The sequence below is a fragment of the Carcharhinus amblyrhynchos genome, chromosome 6 (assembly GCF_965287045.1).
Source record: "Carcharhinus amblyrhynchos chromosome 6, sCarAmb.v2.hapA, whole genome shotgun sequence".
NCBI lineage: Eukaryota > Metazoa > Chordata > Chondrichthyes > Carcharhiniformes > Carcharhinidae > Carcharhinus > Carcharhinus amblyrhynchos.
Window position 1 is genome coordinate 122,585,030 of NC_137329.1, and position 18,737 is coordinate 122,603,766.

The 18,737-nt window shown below is 42.9% G+C and overlaps 1 protein-coding gene across 1 annotated transcript in view; it reads right to left on the reverse strand.

The window, feature by feature from the left end:
* Positions 1 to 228: 228 nt before the first annotated feature.
* Positions 229 to 18,737, reverse strand: part of rfx4 (regulatory factor X, 4) — a 92,797-nt gene continuing 74,288 nt past the window's right edge. The window contains exons 16-18 of the mRNA XM_080191511.1: positions 17,751 to 17,910; positions 16,013 to 16,148; positions 229 to 501 (exon numbers count right to left, since the gene is read on the reverse strand). Coding sequence (XP_080047637.1) covers positions 229 to 501; positions 16,013 to 16,148; positions 17,751 to 17,910 — 569 coding nt within the window. The remainder of the gene's footprint in view (positions 502 to 16,012; positions 16,149 to 17,750; positions 17,911 to 18,737) is intronic.

The window sequence follows — 18,737 nt, forward strand, 5'->3', positions numbered from 1 at the left end:
ACCCCACCCCTATTCCCAGGTTTGTTTCTGATCAAGTTCACCGGTGACATCATTTTGACCTTTACAGAGGTGCTAGTATCACAAGGGGTTTCTTCAAATCCCTACTGGCAGAAAATAGAAAAGTCTTGTTTTCTTCGTGCCTTGCTTTCAATAGCAATCCATAATTGACCAGGTATTTGCAGAATTGTATTTCCACCGTCTGGGTGCGGTCACAACTGTGGTAACAAGTTATTTGGCCCAACCAGTGGTTGCTTCCCCGTTGATGTAAGCGAAACCAGGAAAATGCTGTGCATGTTCGTACTCGGCACTCCTCCGGGGGACCAGGGGCGTGTACATCTCGCTCGAGTTCCCATACCGTGCTGAGTGCATGGTGGGATTACTGTAGCAGCTATTGGCCGAAGGCACATCGGGCCAGCGGGGTGTCACCGCAGTAGAGTGCAGTCTTGGGGCACTGCTCATTAGACAGGGTTCCATCCTCGGTGCCTGGCTGTTGAATGGATACTGGGAAATACAATAAAAACAGTGTTAGCTAGTCACCTCTTTGAGAAAATACATTTCTCTTCAAGTATTAAATAATCTCAACCAGAGCAAAATTCCAGCAATTAGGAATTGCAGATTCACAGGATTGTTACAGAACAGAAGGAGGCCATTTGGCCTGCAGTGTCTATGCCAGATCGGCTTAGGAAACCAATTTACCTAACACCACATGAATTTCGCTTTTTCAGATATCAATCCAATTCCCTCTTGAATGCCTCACTTGAACCTGCCTCCATCACACTCTCAGGCAGTGCATTCCAGATCCTAACCACTCGCTGTGTGAAAAAGATTTTCCTCCTGTCATTATTGCTTCTTTTGTAACTTAGCTTAAATCCATGCCCTCTCACCCTTCCACCCATGGGAACAGTTTCTCCCTCTCTGTTCTTTCCTGACTCTTCTAATCTCATCACAGCCTTCTCTTCTCCAATCAAAGCAGACCCAATTTCTCCATTCCATCTACATAACTGGAATGAGGAAATCCAAAATAGTAGGATTTCAGGATCCTCAGCTTTGTCTTCATTTCATCCCAGGGCTTTGCTTGTTCATGTGTGAGCAGTCTCCTCCAGCTATTTGCCCCAGTATCTAATCTCTGCCAGTTTAACATCAGACTTACTGTGCGCTGTATTCTGCCTCTGGAAGTCTTTTGGCACAGTAGGGAGAATCCTTGTCTCTAAGCCAGAAGTTCTGGGTTCAATTCTCATCGTACTACTTGTTGACCAAGGAAGGTGCATTCATAACGCAACAAAAACAGATTGATTATCAACTTGGAAATTCTTCCAATACGCCAATGGCAGCTGGTAAGCGTGAGAAAGATTCGGGTCAGCCATATGATGGAAAGAAGTTTGGAATCTCTGCAGTCAGTATCCATAGCTCCAGAATGCAACATGCAAATAAAAGCATATGTTCACCTGGCAACTCAGACTTCCTAAGTGAACACAACACAACCACACTCCTTCCAGTTTATCACTGATTGCTAATCCTTCAGTAACTAAACTGCTGCTCCACACTGCTGTCTTCACAAACCATTTTCCTTCATCATCTCTTAAAAATTCATGTCTTTCACTTTGCTTTCATGTCTCTTTCCTTAATTCCTTTGGTGAGCAATATACAAAAATGCTGTTGATTGAATATATTAAGTCAGAGTTCTCAGTAATAAAAAATGTTCTATATCCTATCCTAACCTATTCTTTATCTTGATGGGCATGTGTTTTTTATAAGTTATTAATCATGCAAATTTTATGAGTTGGATTGAGCTTTCTGCCCAAGATAATTTTTTTTATTCATTTGTGACATCGCTGGCTGGCCAGCATTTATTGCCCATCCCTAGTTGCCCAAGGACAGTTGAGAGTCAACCACATTGCTGTGACTCTGGAGTCACATGTAGGCCAGACCAGATAAGGACAGCAGATCTACTTCCCTAAAGAACATTAATGAACCAGGTGGGTTTTTATGACAATCGACAATGGTTTCATGGTCATCAGTAGTTTCTTAATTCCAGGTATTTTTTATTGAATTCAAATTCCACCACTTGTTGTTACAGGATTCATGGCAGCTGTCAAACCCTCTCTTTCCAAACCCATCACCCTCCCCACCACCTTATCCCAGAACACAGGAGCAGATAACTCGGAGAAGGATAACTTGATCTGAACAAAAATGGCCAAAATCAAGCCAGCATGCCACTCTCATGTCAATTTTCATGCCCTTCCCATCTCTGGCTCCTTTCTCTGAGGGAAATTGAAAATCCAGTACACAATGCTGGATGTGAAGGTTCAGAATATAGGCAAACAGAGAAGCACCAGGCTGAATCTGAGCTCCAGTCCTGCCCATGGCATTTGTGTTTAACTTATTGCCACAGCAGCAAGAAAGAGAAGCTGCCCTCATTTCATTTGTAACCCTGAATGAAAGCAGGGCAGACAGAGCTGACCCAAAAATAGAATTCCTGTTAAAGCCAGCCTAACACCGGCAACTGTGTTGTTGAATGACACTGACTGGATGTAGACCTTTACTGTTCTTCAGATCACTGGAAAACATTTCCTAAACACTCCATTTCTCCGCCCCACTATCGCATCAGCTGGTGAAGCAGCTATTGAACCCCACAATAGTGCACAGAGCATGGCCATCTGTGCGGATGTCTGCCTGGACTGTCACAATTGCTCTTCACACTCTGCATCCGGTTTCTTGAAGAGTTCTCGAACACATTGGGTGTAAAACACTGAGTCCCAGTGATCTCCGGCAAACACAAAGGCAACGGTTGTTGGAGCGCCCTTCACAGGAAGTTACCATTAGACGGGTCAACTCACGACGTGGGCACAAAGTTCGGACTCTCTGGCGTTTAGGCTTTCTCTTTGATTGTATCTGAAAACCCATTGAGGAACGGGAAAGATTTGAGGGATGTGTACGGACAAAGAAATAGCACCGAATGGAGATTATTACAGCTACACGCAGTGTAATGTAAATCTGAGCTCCCTCTCCAGCAGCCGACAATTCCCTAGAACTGAAGTTCATGAGAAAAGAATAAAGTCCCTTATTCAAATTTGCTGGGCCACTCATTATGCAAAGTGTGAATGAGGGCTCTGTTTAAGCAGCAAAACATTTGCCTTCAAAGTGCGTCGTTGGGTTCACAGACTCTGAGACCGTCCATTCAGAGAGGAAAAAAAATTAACTCAGTTGGCTAAATCCCGATTTAACTATTTCCCATTTAATCCCACACCCCCATTGCACAGAACAATCCTCTGATAAGAACAGCAGTGTTTCTGCACTGACCCAGCACATAAAATAGGATTTACAATCTGAACATTTTCAGCTTGGATGTTTTAACATAATACCAATCCTCTAATGTACAGTGGTGATGTTAGAATGAAATTTCATAAAGCCAAAAACAACTCTTAAAAGCACTGGCCTCATCAATCATCTTGCTAATTTTTAGTCTGATTTTAGGGAATACTAGTCTATTCGATGCACAGTTTGACTGTGATGGGCTTTGCACACATTAGTATCCATTTCTTTAATTTGCTTGTCACAAAACTGTGCCATCGTAAATAACATTGCCTTACTACAGATTGGAGGAACACATACATGAAATAAATAATCTCCAATGCCCAACTGCAGCTATTCCCACAGTCGAACTGCTGCTGACATTGATTATCCAGCGTTATAGCTGAAGAATTGAAAATTGGGGGTCATTATAGAAGGATCAAACCTGGAGCAGAAAACGTCCACAATCACCAATTGTCTGTTTCCAACTTTTATGTTAATTAGCAGTCTATTTACATCTCATTTAAATGAGAACAAGAGCAATTTATATTTAGATAGCACCTTTAATGTAATGAAACATCTCAATGTACTTCTCAAGGAGGGTTATAAAACAAAATATGGCATGTGGAGAGATATTGTAGTTACGAGAGCAAGGCAGGGCTGGGAATTCTGTGGTGAGTAGCTCCTGACTCCCCAAAGCCTGTCCTCCATTTACAAGACACTTGGCAGGAGTGTGATGGAACACTCTCCACTTGCCTGGATGAGTACAGGTCCAACAACACTCCAGAAACTTGCCATCATCCAAGACAAAGCAACTCATTTGATTGGCACCCCATCCATCACCTTCAACATTCAGTCCCTACTTCTTGACGCACAGTGACAACAAGAGATAAGGAACACGGAGACCATGGAGAGATTTGAAAAGGAGGATGAGAATTTTAAAATCATGATATTGCTTGGAGCCCAGTTACAAGAGCAAGCTCAGAACTGATGGGGGAACAGGGCTTATGCACCTGAAATTAATGGAAACAACGATCTGCCAAATTCATGCAAAGTTTAACTGAATCATAGAATCAAACAGTACAGAAGATGCCCTTCAGCCCATCGAGTCCATACTGATATATCAGAAACACCTGAACTCCCACCTAATCCCATCTGCCAGCACTTGGCCCATTGCCCTGAATGTCATGTGCTCATCCAGATGCCTTTACAAGGATGTGAGGTAACCTGCCTCTATCACCTTCCCAGGCAGCGTTATTCCAAACCATCACCACCTTCTGGGTAAAAAAGTTTTTCCTCACATCCCTTCTAAACCTTCTGCCCCTCATTTTAAACCTATGTCCCCTTGTGATTGACTCTTCAACTACGGGGAACAACTGCCCATTATCCACTCTGTCAGGTCTCTCATAATCTTGTACACATTGATCAGATCGACCCTCAGTTCTCTGCTGCAACAAAAACAACCCAGGCCTATTCAAAGTCTCTTCATAACTTGTTCCATCCCAGGCAACATCCTGGTGAATCTCTGCTGCACCCCTTCCACTGCAATCACATCCTTCCAATAACGTGGTGACCAGAACTGCACTCGGTACTCTAGCTGTGGCTTCACCAAAGTTCCGTACAACTACAACATGACTTTTCTGCTTTTGTAATCTAAACCTTGATTGATAAAGGCAAGTGTCCCATATGCCTTTTTCACTACTCTACTAACATGTCCCTTCTGCTTTCAGAAAGCTGTGGACAAACACACCAAAGTCTCTTTGTTCCACAGAACTTCCTAGTGTCCTACCATTCATTGAATATTCCTTGTCAAATTACTCCTTTCAAAGTGTATCACCTCACACTTCCCAAGGTTAAAATCCATCTGTCACTTAACTGCCCAATTGACCATCCCATCTATATCTTCTTGTAGCCCAATCACCCGTCCAATCTTTGTATCTTAAATAGCGGAACCACATTAGCTGTTCTCCAGTCATCTGGCACCTTCCCCATGTAAGAAGTCTCACAACATCAGGTTAAAGTCCAACGGATTTATTTGGTAGCAAAAGCCATGAGCTTTCGGGCCTCTGACTCTTTGTCTACTCACCTGACAAAGAGTCAGAGGTCCGAAAGCTAGTGGCTTTCGCTACCAAATAAACCTGTTGGATTTTAACCTGGTGTTGTGAGACTTCTTACTGTGTTTACCCCAGTCCAATGCCAGCGTCTCCACATCATGACCTTCCCCATGGCCAGAGAGGAATTGAAAATTTCACACAGAATAAATAAGGAGAAAATGTTTCCATTGGCAAGAGGGTCAATAAACAAGGGACTCAGCTGTAGAATAATTCGCAAAAGAATCAGAGATGACTTGTTGAGATTTTTTTTAATCAGTGAGTTGTTGTGATCTGGTAGGTACTGCCTGAAAGGACAGTAGAAATAGATTCAATAGAAACTTTTAAAAGGGAATTGGATAAATATTTGGAAAGAAAACTTTCTTTCTATTTATTCGTTCATGGGATGTAGAGGTTGATGGCTAGGCTCCAGCATTTATTGCCCATCCCTAATTGCCCTTGGGAAGGTGGTGGTGAGCCGCCTTCTTGTGAGAACATTTGAACAGCTATGAGTAAGGAGAAGGAGACTAATTGGACAGTTTTTTCAAAGAGCCGAAGGCATCTTTCTATGCTGTCATAGGTCAGAACTCTACCATCTCACTCACCACAGAATCGGCACGGGCGATGGTCTGACAATGGAAGTCTCCGTGGACCTTGGGCGAGAATTTCCAGTCTCGCCTGAGTGAAGCCATAAAATCCTGCCCATAAAGTCATAGAGGTTTGTAGCATGGAAACAGGGCCTATGGCCCAACTTGCCCATACCGCTCAGTTTTTACCATTAAGTTAGTCCCAATTGCCTCTGTTTGGCCCATATCCCTCTATATCAATCTTACTCATGTAACTGTCTAACTGCTCTTTAAAAGACAAAATTGTACCCACCTCTACTACTGCCTCTGGCAGCTTGTTCCAGACACTCACCACCCACTGTGCGAAAAAATTGCCCCTCTAGACCCTTTTGTATCTCTCCCCTCTCACCTTAAACTTATGTTCTCTAGTTTTAGACTCCCCTACCTTTGAGAAAAGATGTTGACCTTACCTATGCCCCTCATTATCTTATAGACCTCTATAAGATCACCCTCAGCCTTCTACACTCCAAGGAAAAAAGTCCCAGTCTATCCAACCTCTCCTGATAACTCAAACCATCAAGTCCCGGTAGCATCCTAGTAAATCTTTTCAGCACTTTTTCTAGTTTAATCATATCCTTTCAAGGGTGACAAGAACTGTACACACTGTTTCAAGTGTGGCCTTACCAATGTCTTGTACAATTTCAACAAGAAGTCCCAACTCCTGTATTCCATTTCTGACCAATGAAACCAAGCACGCCGAATGCCTTCTTCACCACGCTGTCCACTTGTGACTCCACTTTCAAGGAGCTATGAACTTGTACCCCTAGATCTCTTTGTCCTATAACTCTCCTCAGTACCGTACATACCATTAACTAAGTAAGTCCTGCTCTGATTTGATCTATCAAAATGCATCACCTCACATTAAACTCTATCTGCCATTCATCAGCTGCCTGGCCCAACTGATCAAGATCCTGTTGCAATCCCAGATAACCTTCTTCACTGCCCACTATGCCACCTATCTTGGTATCATCTGCAAAGTTCCTAACTATATCTCCTAAATTCTCATCCAAATCGTTAATATATGTAACAAATAACAGTGGACCCAGTGCTGATCCCTGAGGCACACCGCTGGTCACAGGCCTCCAGTTTGAAAAACCCTCTACAATCACTCTCTGTCTTCTGTCATCAAGCCGATTTTGTATCCAATTGGCTACTTCACCCTTGATTCTGTGAGATTTAAGCTTATGCAACAGCCTACCATGCTGTACCTTGTCAAGGCATTGCTGAAGTCCATATAGACAATGTCAACTGAACTACCCTCATCTACCTTCTTGGTTACTCTTCAAAAATCTCAATCAAATTCATGAGACATGATTTTTCCACTCACAAAACCATGCTGACTGTCCCTAATCAATCCTTGCCTTTGTAAATGCCTGTAGATTCTGTCTTTCAGAATATCTTCTAACAACTTACCCACCACAGATGTAAGGCTCACTGGCCTGCAGCCCTTTTTAAACAAAAGCACAATATTTGCCATCCTCCAGTATTCAGGCACCTCACCTGCAGCTGTCGATGATTCAAATATCCCAGCTAGGAGACCCACAATTTCTTCCCTAGCCTCCCACAATGTCCTGGGATACACTTCATCAGGTCCCAGGGATTTATCCACAAGACTTGCAGCACCTCCTTCTCTGTAATATGGACACTCTTCAATACATCACTATTTATTTCCCCAAATTCCCTAACATCCATGCCTTTCTCAATAGTAAATACTGATGAGAAAGATTCAGTTAAGATCTCACCCATCTCTTATGGATCCGTATACATGTAGATAATCTTGTTGATTCTTAAGAGATCCTATTCTCTCCCTCGTTACTCTTTTGCCCTTTATGTATTTGTATTATTTTATAATTCAAATAACTATGCTAAACACGAGAGAGATAGACACATGGGACGGGATTTTACAACCTTGCTTGTCCCATGAAGTCCCGCCCGAGGTTAATGGACCTTTCCATTATCCGTCCTTTGCCCGCTCAAATTACCATGGTGGGCGGGGCAGTAAAATTCCAGCTGTGATGTCAAATGGAGGTGTACAAAGCTGTTGTCCTGTCAGACTGACACTTCTGAAGTACTTGTACATTCACTTGTACATGCCCTTCATTAAGGGCAGAGTGTATGTATCCTTGGATGAAGATTAGATCCTTCAGAAGATGACGGAAATCAAAAATGCATTAGCAAAACTGAGCAGTGGAATGACAATTGCCAACAGAGGCCGGAAAGTAACCTCTTGAGCAGATTTTACAGCACCTCTCCATCGAGACAGGAAAGTCTCGGCCAAGGTCAAAGGCGTTTCCATTGTCCGCCCCTAACTCGCTCCAATTCCGTGGCGGGAAGGCAGTAGAATTCCAGCGCTTGTATCATTGGGATAACAAGTGGCTGATGAAAATGAGGGGTCGTATATGGGGGAAGAATAAATAGATATTCTTCTGACTGGTGAACAATTAGACAGACCATTTATAAATATGTTTATCACCAATGAGCTTTGTGTGAGTCTTAAAAATAGTTGAAAGTCTGATAGACGCAATATTTTGTTCCTTCCTACAGTTAATAAACCTACTATCAAATTGACGAGACAATATACACGCTTGTTCATTATTGCTTAAATAACACATGCCAAGAATAGTTGAGGAGTGAGTGATGGCCAAAGTTCCAAGTTGTAATTTAGTACACCATTCTTCATTGTTACATCTATTATTGGTCATGGAAAATCAGTTTTAGAAAATAAAAGGTCCCATTTTGCCTCCTCTCCCTAAACCAGAGGACTCCACAGATATAGCTTGCTGTGGGATCAGCAATTGTTGGACACATCCTGAAATAGATTTTTTTTTGTTCCACATAAATATTCTGATGGCCTCCTCAATCAAAGGGCTGATTATTAATTTGACTCAACCCACGTTTTATAAATATAGTACAACAGTCAAAGAACTCTTAACCACAGTCTCATTAAACTGGGTGTCCAGTATATGACACTGAAGCAAACCATCAATGCATAGCGTACAAGCAAAGCACATCTCTCCTACATCTGCTGATAGGTAGTTACATAGAGTGGAATTCATACTATAATTTTGATTTGACTCAAATGTCCCAAGTGGACTTGGTGGAACTCACTTGTGAGGGTCCAGACCCAGGGTGTAATCTGGATCCCTGACCATGAAGATGACATCTGAAGATTCTTTGATCACCATTAACTGATGGATTAAGATGTTTTCAGGGGTGGTTCTTCTTCCTTCGCCCAGTAACCCTACGCTTCTGCAGAGTGGCCAGCGTATTTTTTTTACAGCAGTTGTATAGAGTGTAGGTGAGGCCACATCTGCAGTATTGTGTGCAGTTTTGTTGACCTTATCTGAGGAAAGATGTCCTTGCTATAGAGGGAGTACAGCAAAGGTTTACCAAGCTGATTCCTGGGATGGCAGAACCGCCGTACAACTGTCATATGAGTTCATCACTCAAACCAGCCTCCCATCCATTGACTCTGCCTACATTTCCTGCTGTCTCGGAAAAGCAGCCAGCATAATCAGGGACTCCATGCATCCCAGACATTCTCTCTTCCATCTTCTTCCGTTGGGAAAAAGATACAAAAGTCTGAGGAAATGTACCAACCTACTTAAGAACAGCTTTTTCCCTGCTGCCAGCAGACTTCTGAATGGAACTACCTTGCACTAAGTTGATCTTTCACCCTAGCTGTGACTGTAACACCACATTCAGCACTCTCTCCTTCTCTATGAATGGTTATGCTTTGTCTGTATGGTGCACAAGAAATAATATTTTTCACCGTATACTAATACGCGTGACAATAATAAATCAAATGTGAGGAGAGTTAGGATTATAGAAACATAGAAGATAGAAGCAGGAGGAGGCCATTTGGCCCTTTCAGCCTGCTCTGCCATTCATTACAATCATAGCTGATCATCCAACTCAATAGCCTAATCCTGCTTTCTCCCCATAACCTTTGATCCCATTTGCCCCAAGTGCTGTATCTAGCTGCCTCTTGAATACATTCAATGTTTTGGCATCAAATACTTCCTGTGGTAATGGATTCCACAGGCTCACCACTCTTTGGGTGAAGAAATGTCTCCTCATCTCCGTCCTAAATGGTCTACCCTGAATCCTCAGGCTGTGACTCCTGGCTCTGGACTCCCCCATCATCAGGAACATCCTCCCTGCATCTACCCTGTCTAGTCCAGTTAAAATTTTATAAGTCTGTGAATTTCCACTTCATTCATCTGAACTCTGACGAAAACAATCCTGACCTAGTCAATCTCTCCTCATACATCAGTCCCCCTATCCCCGGAATCAGCCTGGTAAACATTCGCTGCACTCCCTTGAGAGCAAGAGCATCCTTCCTCAGAAAAGGAGACCAAAATTGCACACAATACTTTAGGTGTGGCTTCACCAAGGCCCTGTATAATTGCATCAACACATCCCTGCTCCTGTAATCGAAACCTCTCGCAATGAAGGCCAATATATCATTTGCCTTCTTTACTGCCTGTTGCACCTGCATGCTTATCTTCAGGATTGGTGCACAAGGACACCCAGGTCCCACTACACATTCCCCTCTCCCAATTTACAACCATTCAAGTAGTAACCTGCCTTTTTTTTGCTTCCAAAGTGAATAACCTCACATTTATCCAATTTTACTGCATTTGCCATTGATTAGCCCACTCATCCAACCTGTTCAGATCATTCTGAAGGATCTCTGCACCTTTGTCACAATTCACCCTCCCACCCAACTTGATATCATCTGTAAATTTTGAGGTGTTACATTTTGTTCCGTCATCCAAATCATTAATATATACTGTGAGCAACTGGTGTCTCAGCACCAATCCCTGTGGCATTCCACTAGTTACTGCCTGCCAATTTGTAAAGCACCCATTAATTCCTACTTTTTGTTTCCTCTTTGCCAACCAGTTTTCTATCATCTCAATACACTTCCCCCAATCCCATGCACTCTAATCTTGCACGATAATCCCTTGTGTGGGACTTTGTCAAATGCTTTCTGAAAGTCCAAATATACTATATCAACTGGTTCTCCCTTGTCAACTCTACGAGTATATCTTCAAAGAATTCCAACAGATCTGTCAAGCATGATTTCCCCTTCATAAATCCATGCTGACTCTGTCTGATCTTGCCACTGCTTCCTAAATGCTCTGCTATAACGTCCTTGATAATGGATTTGTGAATTTTCCCACTACCGATGTTAAGGTCTATAATTCTCTGTTTTCTCCCTACCTCCCTTTTTGAGTATTGGAGTGACATTAGCTACCCTCAATCCGCAGGGACTGTTCCAGAGCTTATAGAATCTTGGAAGATGACCACCAATGCATCCACTATTTCTACAGCCACTTCCTTAAGTATTCTGGGATGTAGATTATCAGGCCGTGAGGATTTATCCACCTTCAATCCCATCAATTTTCCCAGCACCATTTCTCTACTAATATTGATCTCCGTCAGTTCTTCCCTCTCAGTAAACCTTGCATTATCCAACATTTCTGGCATTTGATTTGTGTCGTCTTTTGTGAGGACGGAACCAAAGTATGTATTCAGCTGCTTGGCCATTTCTTTGTCCCCTATTATACGTTCTCCCATTTCTGTCCATAGAGGACCTACATTTGTCTTCACCAACCTCTTTCTCTTCACATATTATTAGAGACTTTTAGGGCCCTATTTTACCATTTTAATTCTAAGTGCTGGGATGACTTGAAACCGGGACTTGAAATCTGACTTTTAAACCCGTTCTCAGGTGACCCCATATGCAATCTTCCATCAGCAATTCTACATCGCACAACACAAGCCTGTGGGTGGGCTTAATATGCCCGAAACCCTGCAGCTTTGATCGGTGCCTCCAAATGCACGTACTGTGTGCTCCCAATCGTCAGACCTATTTTCTTGGTCAATCTGTATCCTTCTTTCTTAGATCGAATTATTTTTCTATTTTCTTTTGTAAGCCATTTTGCATTTGCTGCAGTTCCTCCATGCGTTCCTTGAATGTTTGCCTTTACCTATTCATTATACTCATTGGAGTTTATAGAGTGAGAGGGGATCTCATAGAAACTTACAAAATTATAACAGGGTTAGACTGAGTAGATTCAGAAAGAACGTTCCTGATGGTGGGGGATTCCAAAGCTCAGGGTCACAGTTTGAGGTTAAGGGATAAACCTTTAGGACTGAGATGAGGAGAAATTTCTTCACCCAGAGGGTGGTGAATGTGTGGAATTCACTACCATATAATGTAGTTGATTTGTGTGATTTCAAGAAGAAATTAGATATAGTTTTAGGGGCTAAAGAAATCAAGGGATATGGGGGGAAGGCAGGATCAGGGTATTACATCTGATGATCAGCCATGATCATAATGAATGGCAGAGCAGGCTCTAAGGGCCGAATGACCTACTCCTGCATCTATTTTTTATGTATGTTTCTATGTATGTCTGCCGGAACATCTGGCCTCACTAGATGTGCGGTCCCAGGGGCATCTGGTATTGACACTTAAATGGAATCTTTCATTGATCCCTTGTGGCTTGGTGGGTCAGTAGTATAGGTCAGAATTATCAAAGGATATCAGCTCCAAAGATCTGCATAAAGTTTTAAAGCCTAAACTACAGTGAGAAATTTTAGGGGTCTGTTTTAAATTAACCCTCTTCACACAATAAGTCGAAGTAGGAGGAGGCTCCAGCGTTCAATAAGAACTCCACTTTCAACTCAACTCCATTTCCCTGCCAAATCCTTTAATCCGTTGATTCCCAAAGTCTTTGGGCTGGCAAGTAACATTCACGTCTCACACGTGCTAGGCAATGACCATCTCCAAAAAGACAGAATCTAACTTGCGGATCTGGAATTCCCTCCCTAATGGCATGTGGACTGCAGCAATTCAAGAAGGCAGCTCACCACCACCTTCACAAGGACAACAAGGGATGAGCAATAAATGCTGGCCAGCAAGCGACACCCCATCCCACGAATGAATAAAACAAAACCATCGCCCCATGATATTCAATGGCATTACCGTTACTGAATCCCCCACTATCAACATCCTGCGGAGTTACCACTGACCAGAAACTGAACCAGCCATATAAGAACTGTGGCTACAAAAGCAGGGAATTCTGTGGTGAGTAATTGATCTCCTGACTCCCACACCTTGTCTGCTATCTACAAGGCACAAATTAGGAGTGTGATGGAGTACTCTCCATTTGCCTGGATGAGTGCAGCTCCATGACACTCAAGAAACTCAACATCATCCAGGACAAAGCAGCCCCATTCATCATCTTCAACATTCATTCCCTCCACCACCAACAAACAGTGGCAGCAATGTGTGCCATCCACAAGATGCACTACAGCAACTCACCCAGGCTCTTTAGGCAGCAACTTTCAAAGCCAGAGCTACCATCATCTAGTAGGACAAGGGTAGCAGATACCTGGGAACACTGCCACTTGGAGGTTCTCCTCCAAGTCACTCACCATTCTGTCTTGGAAATATGTCGCTGATCCTTTACATTGTTGAGTCAAAATCTTGGAACTCCCTTCTTAACAGTAGTATGGATGTACCTACATCTCAGGGATTGCAGTGGCTCTAGAAGGCAGCTCATCACCGCATTCTCAAGGACAATTAGGTGTAGGCAATAAATGCTGATCTGGCCAGCGACACCCACATCCCATGAACGAGTAAACAAAAATGCAAAGATCTACTAACCTCTGTCTTGAAAATGCTCAGTGACTGAGCATTCACAACCTTATTGGATAGAGAATTTCCAAAAATTCTTCCAAGTATTGAAATGCCTTCTTATCTCAATCTGAAATGGTTGACCCCTTATCAAAGAAAATTACAGCATAGGAACAGGCCTACGGCCTTCCTTATCCTGAGACTATGTCCCCTGGTTCTAGTCTCTCCTGTCTGGGGGAAACAGCCTCACAGTATCTACTGTCAAGCCCGCTATCTTACCCTGTTTCACTGACATCTCTTCTCATTTTCTCAAATTCCAGAGAATATAAACTCATTCTACTCAATCTCTCCTCATGAGACTTCCTCATACCATGAATCAATCTGGTGGACCTTACGCACACATCAAAATTATTAATTCTCTCTGGGTTATTGTTGCTGAGGAATGTTTTATTATATTAGAAACGCCATATAAATGCAATCTGTTGTTGTTTGAGAGGGAAAGTCTCTCTTGGGAATACTCAAAGAAAGCTTTTTATTCATAGAATCATAGAATTTTACAGTGTAGAAGGAAGCCATTTGGCCCATTGAGTCTGCTATGGGGAGAGGGCGGGAAAGTGGAACTGAGCAGCGACAGATCAGCCATGATCTTATTGAATGGCGGGGCAGGCTCGAAGGGCTGGATGGCCTACTCCTGCTCCTATTTCTTATGTTCTTATGTTTACAATCCCAAACAGGCTCTATTCCCATAATCTCATGCATTTACCCTCGCTAGTCCCCCTGACACTAAGGGGCAATTTAGCACGGCCAATCCACCTAACCTGCACGCCTTGGGACTGTGGGAGGAAATAGGAGCACCCGGAGGAAATCCATGCAGACGCAGGGAGAATGTGCAGACTCCACACAGACAGTGACCCAAGCCTATTCAGAACAGTCCATCTCGAATTTCAGCCTTGTTGGTATCTTTTTCCCGGGACTTTCTTTTTTTAATAAAATGGGAGAGATTCATTCAGGCAAGAGTTGAATTTCCTTGGAGCTGTCCCGATAACTCTGCCAGAGTTTCACCGTATACCCTGTTTATGCACACTAACAGGAGTTTATTTCACCTCCAGCATGTGGCATGGTGGCACAGGTGTTAGCACTGCTGCCTCATAGTGCCAGGGACCTGGGTTCAATTCCTGGCTTGGGTCACTGTCTGTGCTGAGTCTGCATGTTCTCCCCGTCTGCGGGTTTCCTCCGGGTGCTCCAGTTTCCTCCCACAATCCAAAAGACGTGTTGGTTAGGGTGTGTTGCCATGCTAAATTCTCCCTCAGTGTACTTGAACAGGTGCTGGAGTGTGGTAACTGGGGGATTTTCAGAGTAATATCATTGCAGTGTTAATGCGAGTCTACTTGTGACACATAAATTTTTAAAAACCGTGACCGCATATTGGGAGCAGCTCCCATGGGACCCACAGCCTTATTGTCACACTGTGCTTGCCTTGAGCATGCAAATCTTTACCTCACTTGGGAATTTTTATTGCAATTCAGAATCTATGAATTTTTACAGATTAATTCTGTTGTTTCCTTGTTTTATAGTTGAATTGTTGAAAAGTACCCAGAGTTGAAGGGACTGAAAGTCAGTGCCGGTTCATTTACATTCCTTTCACATCTGGGATCTGTGTTTCAACTCAATCAGGAGTAATGAGGCAGCAGTAATCTCATTCTGTCTCTTTGTCTCTCTCTTGTTCCCTCTATCACTTTTCTCTGTCTCTTTGTGTGTCTGTCTCTCTCTCTCTCTTCTAGCTCTGTTGGTTTCTCTCAACATTTCTGTCTATATCCGTCCCTCTCTCCTTCACTCCCTCTCAAGGTCTGTCTCTTTCTCTCTTTCTCTTTATTAGTTTCTCTGAAGTCTTCCCCCTTCTGCCCATCTGTCTCTCTTGTTTTGTGTCCCTCTGTGTCATTCTCTGTTCATCTCTCTTTTCCTTCTTCCCTCTGTCCAGCTTTCTCTTTTTCTTCCTTCCCTCTGCTCACCTCTCTTTTTATTTTTTCCCTCTCTGTTTATCTCACTCTCTTTCTCCGTTTGTCTGTCTCTCTCCAGGTGAATTGAATTTGATCAATTGGTCAATTTTGATCCTGTTCTAGTCAACACAAGCCAGTCGCAGGTTATCGATCTGGATCAATCTATGTGCATTTAAAGAATGCCTTGTAACAACCGCATTCATTTTGAATGAATTAATTCTGAAATTCAATTTCTTGTTCTGCAACATTGAAATGTTCTTTACATTTGTTCATTACAAACTCATAATTATCAGACAAGTTCATGTCAGCTGAGTATTTGTGAAATAAAATAATATAAAGCGAAGCAAAGAGACACACCTGTGAGGTACTCCTGTGGTAAGCTGGATATGGCAATGGAGAGGAGAGGCTGTCGTGTGTTAGAGCTGGATACTGACTCTGAATGGGGAGGGGGGGCTGATTGCTGTAACTGCCATAGCTGTACCCTCCCGTGTACCTATAACAGAAAACAGGTTGGCGCAATGATCTGCACTGTTGACAGCACAAACAGTTCAGTTCAAAAATTGCATCATTTATTGACCATAAATATAAAACTTATATTGGATGACAATGCCCATTTTAGCTCATCAGTTGAAATGCCGGCTCTTCATTCAAAGGGCAATGCCAAAAGAAATGTAAAGAAAAATATTACTCATTACATATCGTGGGGTTGTGATTCCAACCAAACCTACCTAATGGGAAATGGGCAATGCAACTTTGGTTTTACACCCTCAATATCCATGCACTAGGGAGGGATTCCCACTGCAACCTTTGACCTAGGGTCCTCTGTAGGAACACATGCACCAGGAACATTGTAGAAGAGATTAGAATTAGGGGTCACTGTTTTAAAATTTAGGAGTCTCTCATTTATGACAAAGACGAGAAGAAATCGCGAGGGGGATTGAATATAAAAGTAGGGAGGTCTTGCTGCAGCTGTATAGGGCATTGGTGAGGCCGCAGCTGGAGTACTGTGTGCAGTTTTGGGCGCCGCACCTGCGCAAGGATATTTTGGCCTTGGAGGGAGTGCAGAGGAGGTTTACTAGGCTGATACCGGAGTTGAGGGGGTTGAGCTATGAGGAGAGGCTGAATAAACTAGGCTTGTACTCGTTAGAGTTTAGAAGAATGAGGGGAGATCTCATTGAGACGTATAAGATGATGAACGGGATGGATAGGATAGAGGTGGAGAGACTCTTCCCGCTCAAAAAAGACAGTAGGACTAGGGGGCACAGCCTCAAGATAAAGGGGGGGCGGTTTAGAACGGAGTTGAGGAGGAACTTCTTCACTCAAAGGGTGGTGAATCTGTGGAATTCTCTGCCCGTTGAAGTGGTGGAGGCTGCATCGCTAAATATTTTTAAGAAGCGGGTTGATGGGTTTTTGATAAGAGAGGGGATTAAGGGTTATGGGGAGAGGGCGGGAATGTGGAACTGAGCCACGACAGATCAGCCATGATCTTATTGAATGGCGGGGCAGGCTCGAAGGGCCAGATGGCCTACTCCTGCTCCTATTTCTTATGTTCTTATGTTCTTATGTTCTTATGTTCTCTCAGAGGGTCATGAGTCTGTGGGACTCTCTTCTCCAGAGTGTAGTGGAGGCAGTCAATTAATATATTTAAGGATAAATTCGACATTAACAAATGAGACAAAAGATATAAGGAATAGAAACATAGAAAATAGAAGTAGAAGGAGGCCATTCGGCCCTTTGAGTCATGACTGATCATCAACTTCAATATCTTGATTACTCCTTCCCCCCGCCCCCTTCCCCCCTTGATCCTTTTAGCCTCAAGAGCTATATGTATAGAAACATAGAAAGTTGTCAGAAAAGTGATGTTGAAGCCACAATCAGATCATCCATGATCCTATTGAATGAGGAAGCAGGTTTGAGGGGACAAATGGCTTACCCTGGCCCCTAATTTGTACATTTGTATGTTCATATTGCCTGCAATTTGGGTCACAATTTCATATCCAGTTACAGATCTGCTGCGCTATATTAAGGAAACCAACCCAATGCCCGAAACCAAACTGAATAAACAACTGGGCTGAGTATGAAATGAAGGACATACCCATGTTCCTCTCTGTGGGGGTAGACTGGCATTCTGTGAGTTGAGGATGCTGTGGGCACATTATTGCTTCTCATACAGGGTAGCTGCTGTGGGCTGTCAGGCGGTGCGGAGCCTGTTGTAACAGTATACGTCAGAGACCAAGTGTATGACTGGACTGCTCCTGGCAAAACAAAGATTCATAAACACATAGGGACAACACACCAAACCACCATACAATTCCTTACATTGAACGTAATCGTAACCGGAACAGGTGTTTTAACTGGGCACACAATCATAGCCATATTGAGCGAATACTTTTAGAATGACTTTTTTTTAAATATCTTTGCTCATAATTTTCAGGATTTTCAAATAAGTAATTGGTGTGGAGGAAATGCATAAAGTTGCAACAATTTAACTGGAGATTTTTAAACGCAAATTGATAAAGGAGGGAATATTATTTTTGTGGCCAAGACTGTAATTTGGTTAACAAGGGTAACCAAGAAGTGAAGAAAATGAACCTGTGGATAAGATCAAAGGGAAGATCTTCCGTCTAATCATTCTCAGGGTGCATTGCCTCAAACACCAGTGTATGCAGCTTTGTTGCACAGTCAATAAAGCACTTTTGCAAGGCAGTCACTGTTGTAATGGAGGAAACATGGCAACCAATTTATTCACAGGAAACTCCCATAAACGGCAATGACATTATGACCAGATCATTTGTCTACATGGTTGAGGGATAAACATTGTTCAGGAAGAAATCTTCTTTGGAATTGTGCTGTGGGATTTTTCACATTTACCTGCGAGAGCAGACAGACCTCGCTCTAAATTTTCATCTGAAAGACAGCATAGTCCAATAGTGCAGCACTCCCTCAATACCACACTGTGATTGTCAGCTGAGATTTTTGTAAAAAATTTTGCACAGAGCCTGTACAGACACAATGGGTCCCACCAATACACACTGGATGCAGCGTATCTGAACTACAGTCCATGGAAACCAAAAACAGCAAA